General features: G+C 43.2%; 1 protein-coding gene across 2 annotated transcripts in view; it reads right to left on the bottom strand.

Moving 5' to 3' along the window:
- Nucleotides 1-6,199, bottom strand: part of Armc10 (armadillo repeat containing 10) — a 14,295-nt gene extending 8,096 nt beyond the window's left edge. The window contains exons 1-3 of one of the 2 annotated variants that reach the window (XM_005377219.2): nt 6,105-6,199; nt 3,891-4,039; nt 579-713 (exon numbers count right to left, since the gene is read on the bottom strand). In XM_005377219.2, coding sequence (XP_005377276.1) covers nt 579-713; nt 3,891-4,039; nt 6,105-6,159 — 339 coding nt within the window. In that variant the 5' untranslated portion in view covers nt 6,160-6,199. Of the gene's footprint in view, nt 1-578; nt 714-3,890; nt 4,040-5,901 lie in introns of both variants that reach the window. The other variant, XM_005377218.2, reaches the window with a different exon arrangement.
- Between the last annotated feature and the right edge of the window lie 47 nt (nt 6,200-6,246).

Below are 6,246 nucleotides of genomic sequence, written 5' to 3'. Positions count from 1 at the left end.
TTTCTTTCTTTCTTTCTTTCTTTCTTTCTTTCTTTCTTTCTTTCTCTCTCTCTCTCTCTCTCTCTCTCTCTCTCTCTCTCTCTCTCTCTCTTTCTTTCTTTCTTTCTTTCTTTCTTTACCTTCTTTCTCTCTCTCTCCTTCTTTCTTTCTCAAGACAGGGCCTCACTATGCAGTTCAGGCTGCCTTGAGTCATTTTGTAGCCCAGGCTAGTCTCGAACTCACAATAATCCTTCTGCCTCAGCCTCCTGAGTGCTGGGATTATAGCTGTGTGCCATCACGCTCGGCTCATACCATTTCTTAATTCATTGAGTGCTTCTGCTGATGTTGTTTGATTCCAGCCTGGTTCCTCTACTGCTTTTGGATTAAATGAGCCCCAACTACAAAAGTCCCTTCTACTCTACCTTCTCCTCGCTACTTCAGGTGCCTCCCTCCCCTGCCTTATTCTCTGTTTATTTAAAGTCAATTGTTGGCCACAGAGTTATATGGGACAGTCTACTAAAGTTTCCTCACTTACCTTTTTATTATTTTCTTTTTCGTGTGTAGAAAACCTTTTATATTTTTGATTTCACAAAACTTACCTTTATCTTGATTTGATTTTCGACATTCACACTAAGGTTATTTAGCGCATTTAAAGCTTTCTCCTTAATACTGTGGTTTGGACTGTTGATTTTATTTGCAACAACTGGAATACCACCCAGTTCACGAATAATAGCCTAAGACAGAAAAACAAATACAAGACCATAACTTCAATATGCCTTCCCTCCACTGAATTCAGAATCTACAAATACAGTGCAAAATTGCTTTTAAGAAATAATTTTCCCACATAGAAATCTTCCTATTAAAAAAATTTTAAAACCTGGCATATATTTTTTTTCTTCCCATTTCCCTGTCACCCCAGGACCACTTCTTTTTCCAGCTCAGGCCACTTTTTGTTGCTGGCAGGACCCACTTGCTGTGAGCAGACCGCGCCCATTAACTTCAGTAAATGTGGCTGTTTTTTCTTTTACCATTTGGTGTATACCTGTAACTCCTGGCTCATTGTACACAAGAATCTGAAATTCATTTCTTGGGAATTCATCACTCACTGTATCACTGAATCTTTTCTCTTTTGGTTTTATTTTTTTGAGACAGGGTCTCTCTACGTAGTTTAGGCTGATCTTGAGCTCACTTTGTAAAAAAATATCTTGCTAGTATTTTAAAAATAATTTTATCTTTTAAACTGATATGTAAAAACACAAAATTATACATATTAATAAAGTACTTTGTGATTTCTGATATATGTATACATTAGATAATCAGGTTAAATATATCTATCTCATTTATCACTTCTTAATGGCAAAACCATTCAAAATCCTTTTTTGTTGCTTTCGGACAGTGTATTATACAGTCACTATCTATAGTGACCCCCCTGTCTACCCATAACTTTGTAGATAAAGAAAGTCAACTGCAAACGAAATTAAGATATGTGAGAATTTGAATGACAGCATGGAGTTATACAATAAAGATTTGCAGAGCTATCTTGACCCAATTTACAAACAAACCAATTTACTTTGAAATGAGCTATATTTTCTATTACAGGTAAACTTAGAAAGGTGTTATGGTTTAGAACACAGTACTAAACCAGTGTCTATTAAAATGTACTCTTTGGAACACCAGTCCTTCAAGATGGTAGGATGTCCCATTAAAAAGGTGCGAGGGTTCACTTGGTTATGTGACTTTGGGAAACACTGGTTATAAGGATAAACATGTACTTTTTTTTGAGACCAAGTCTTACTACATTGTTCAGGCTGGCACTGAATTCACTGTGGAGCCCAGGCTGGCCTTGAGCTCCTGATGATCTTCCTGCCTCAGCCTCCTGAGAGCTGGGATTACAGGTACGTGCCACTATGCCCAGTGCTACATGTTTCTTTATACACTGTTTAGGAATAGTGACAACCATATATCACTATGACATACTATGCACTGTGAACTATGCACTAAAGGGTCACTTTTCAGTGGTGGAAGAGGAGGAATACATTAACATCTTGCATAATTGGAGTTCCACAGAGCTTAAAAAATGGTGCCCAAATTTTCCAAAGAAAAATAATATGAGATTTGGCACAGTTAATGGCAATACTCAGTTACCATGTCCTTGGTCTTCACAGAGAACGAAGTATCAATCACTTTCATCCGCGTAAGGAAAATGGGTTGAAAATCACTCACCACTGGGCCAAGACATGCTATTTCGTCCCCAAACAGTGCCATCATCTGCTTTCTACAAACAGCTCACAACTGTATTCTTAAGGGTAGACTTAGCGCTGGAGAACAGTGAAGCTTTCCCCCTGCAATCCCAGGTCCTTTCAAAGGACTTGCAGCCCCTGAAAACAGCTTCTCCTTCCTTTCTACTGCACAGTGACGCACTGCCTAGCAATAAAGACCGGTGGGAAATGCCTTGCTGGGCAATTTCATCACTGCGTGAACATCACAGTGTACGGCACTGACACAGACTAAGCCAGCTGCGTCACTAAGCAAAATAACCTAAGGGGCCATCTAACATATGTAGGCCATACATGCAGTCAGCAGACAAAGATGTCATAAGTAACCACTGTTGAAGTAGATCAAGTCACCATAATCCATGGTGACAGCACTCGCTTCCACTGATCAAGAAAGGACCCGCTGTGCCTACGACTTGATTCAAAGGGCTACAAACTGGAGACATCACAAGTGTTCCAACATGGGCAGGCTGGCAAATTGGTCAGCATCCACTGTTTTCCATCACTTATTATATCACACCCGTGACCAGTGCTTCCTCCACCCTGCAGGGTCCCTGGTGGCACTGTTAGCCAGCAGAGTTCACGTCCATCCCTGCTACTTGGCTGCAGGATATGCATGAGAGCCAGACCTCACCAACCAGGGTCCAGGGCCTTTTGTCTTAGAGACGGAAGGGCTGGCACTCGATCCTGGTGGAACAACACAACCTTTTGGGACATGAGCTACAGGGATGAATGCATGAGAGGTTTTCTTTCTACCCCTTGAGGCAAGCCTCTTTGTGGGCAAGGACCAATACATAAAAACAAGCAAGCACAAGCGCAGCCAAAGGGATGGTGCGGGGAGGAGTGCTCTGATAACTCTGCAGCCTTGAACTCAGCCTAACTGTGCCCCAAACCAGTCCCACTCTTAGATGTCCAAGTCTGCTGATTTCAGTACTTTCCCTTAAAATAATTTCAGCACTATTCTGCCATTTGCAACTGAAAGGGTAGAATAATGCACAAATACTTTGTGTACCTTCCTAAAAACCTCTAAGGCTTTGCAGGAGACTGTGCCATTTGGAGAAAGCTGTACTCAAAGAAAGTATGAATTCCAAATAATTCTGTGCTTCTGACAAGGTTAACAAAGGGCATTAGGCGAGGAAAAGTTACGTAAGTGTTTCCACTTGTTCTCCATGGGGCAGGGAGGAGGGAAGGAATATTCCCGTTAAGCTTCTTGGTCTTGTTAAATCTGTAGCTGTAGAAGCCATTCACACTGATTTAGGGATTATCAGGACCATGAGGCTGAGAGCTACAGTACTACACAATTAAAGTGTGCTCTTAAGCTTCCACTGTTCCACTGATAAATTTTAAGTAACTTAAAAGGCCATATAGTTTTTTTTCCATATACTGTTAAACGTCAAACAGACTCACTTATTATATAATACCAGTGACCAGTTTCCCAGGCATCTAGAAATGTATTATAAGTGATATTGCCATTAGCCTGTGCTTTTCAGTAGTAAACAAATATCACACTGTAGGGACATGGAACTACACTGTATAGAGGAGGAAATTGAGGCTCTGAGAGGTTAAATAACTTATCCACACAATTACTGCCAGTGTATTTGGACAAAAGGAGCTTGCTTGCTGAATGACGGTACTTACTTGGTTCGTTGAAAAGGCTGCACTGTTACCCACAGTGACCAAGGCTCTTTCAGTAATTATAGGATCCTCAGTTGACTCAAGTAGGTAAAGGAGTTTCTGAAGTTGTTCGGCATTTAAGACATTATCGTATGAGCCACTGGTTAAATCTTCTGGAAGATTTAATAAGAAAAAAGTTATTTAACATTCATCTAAAATCAACATGAACAGTTTAAGAAACAATACCAAACACATACTCTATGGCTTCGTCTCATTTAATCTTAGAGCAACCCTAAGAAGATACTATTACCATTCTCAATGTATAGATGGGAAACTGAAATTAGCCAGTGTTTCCTTGGTATATGTTCACTAGTAAGCTACTACATGCAAATAATATGGACCCCTAATGCTAATACCATTTCCTTTTTTTTTTAAACCAGGCACACCCGCTGGGGATATAGCTCAGTGACACAGTGCCTGCCTGGCAAATGCAAGGTCCTCAGTTCAATTCCCGGTACCAAAAATAAAAATAAAATAAAACCAGGCACATCCATCCAATGGAATACTTGTTTATAGAGTATACGTTAATTACGGAATAGGATTTGACTAAGTAGAACTTTACAATCACAATTTTGGTACATTACTTCTTTAATCTTCTGATGGATTTGATTTACTAATATTTTAAGGTTTTATCTTTATTCATAACAGACAGGTTTTGGTATCAGGTTGTTGAGTGATTTGGGGTGGTTTCCATCTTTTTCAATGCTGCAAACAGTCTTAATAGTATAGGATACTAATTCCCAAAGGAATCAAACATTTCTTAAAGTTTAAGGCAAGGAAAAGATTATCCTTTAAACTTAAGGGTGACAACAAAATGGTTACTTCTCAAGTCTTCAAAGATAGAGGTGTAGCTTCGGGTAGAAAGGACTGTAAATAACATTTTTAAAGTTGTCTGACCTAAGGTGATGACCGTGGGAACTAGAAATTTAAAAGCAAGACTTTGTCACTATACATCAAGACTCAGTATAAGTGAGAAAGTATCTGTTACTTATACAGAAATATGTCAGTTACTTATACAGAAATATCTGACACAGAGAAACAACGAGTTAGGCTCTACAAGTAGGGGGAAATACACATTTTAACAAAAGGGAAAGAAACCCCTTCATTCCCTTTTTCAGAGCCTTTCATGAGCAAACTTGCATTTATAAATCTTTTGTCTGTCCTTTTAATGTAAATGTAAGTCAAGTAAAAGCCAGTTTTAAAACCCAACGTTTTTCTTGTAGGCTTGGAAGCCTTTGAAATGTAAACATTAAGACAGAGCCTCAGTCGCCTGAGTTCTGTGGAAGCCTAACCGAGACACCTGCTTCCACCCTTTAATCACCCGCGTATCATAAAGATGTCTCATTCTGCCTCTAGTTAAAGGCATTTAGCCAACTGAAAGAGCTGCTCGAATTACCAGCGAATGTAGAGTGAACTATGCTCAGTCAAGTGTTGTGCAGTCTTCTTCAAGTTATCATTTATCTTGAATTTCATCTGCCCAACTACACAAAGAGGTGACAGTTCTGTTTTTGGTACAGCATTAAGCAGACTGACCGTGATGTTTGGCTCTTTTACATTTGTGGAAAACATTTTCTTGGCTGGCAGATTTTAGTTTTGATGCTTTCCTCAACAGTTTCCCTGACCTGAACTATCCTCCAGAACTGTGGGCAGACCGTTAGCATTCCGACTGCACCCATTAACTTTTGGACAGAGGCCTAGTCCGGCCTGGAGGCTGTGGCAGTTCTTCCAGAACACCCGCGCTCCTGGGGCTGCCTGGCCCTCCCCTCCCGAAGCCCGCCCTGCGCGGGCGCCGAGCGCAGCAAGCCTCCGGCCCGGGCCTGCCCCGCCCGGGTGATCCAAGAACCAAGCGAGAGAGAGGTCATCAGCCATCGGGTCATCAGGCCCCCGCCGCGATGCCGACTGCAGGCAGGAAGGGGCTCAGGCCCTAGCCCGCACCCCCCGGAGGCTGCCGCCCCTGCACCCGGCCGTCGGGTACCTGCGGACCCGGAGGAGCGCAGCCCGCGTTTGCTGCGCCGCCGGCCGCGCGCCAGGCGATAGACGCAGAAGCCCGCGCCCGCGCCCAGGGCCAGGCCCGCCGCCACCCAAGCTGCAGCCCGCGCGCCACCCATGCTGCGCCGTGCGACGGCGCGACGAGGAACTCTCCCGGAAGCGCCTGGCGAGAGCGAGAGCCCTGTTCACCTAGCTTCTTCCCGCGCGTCAACCACCAGCGAGGCCCCCGCCTCCGTCTGCCCATTGGCCCGTCCCCTTGGCCTGCCCATTGGCCCGTCCCCTTGGCCTGCCCATTGGCCCGTCCCCTTGGCCTGCCCATTGGCCCGTCCCC

Source organism: Chinchilla lanigera, unplaced genomic scaffold, assembly GCF_000276665.1.
Source record: "Chinchilla lanigera isolate Chin_1 unplaced genomic scaffold, ChiLan1.0 scaffold00009, whole genome shotgun sequence".
Lineage (NCBI taxonomy): Eukaryota > Metazoa > Chordata > Mammalia > Rodentia > Chinchillidae > Chinchilla > Chinchilla lanigera.
Note: the sequence above shows the minus strand (reverse complement) of the source record. Positions and strands in the feature narration are given on the sequence as shown.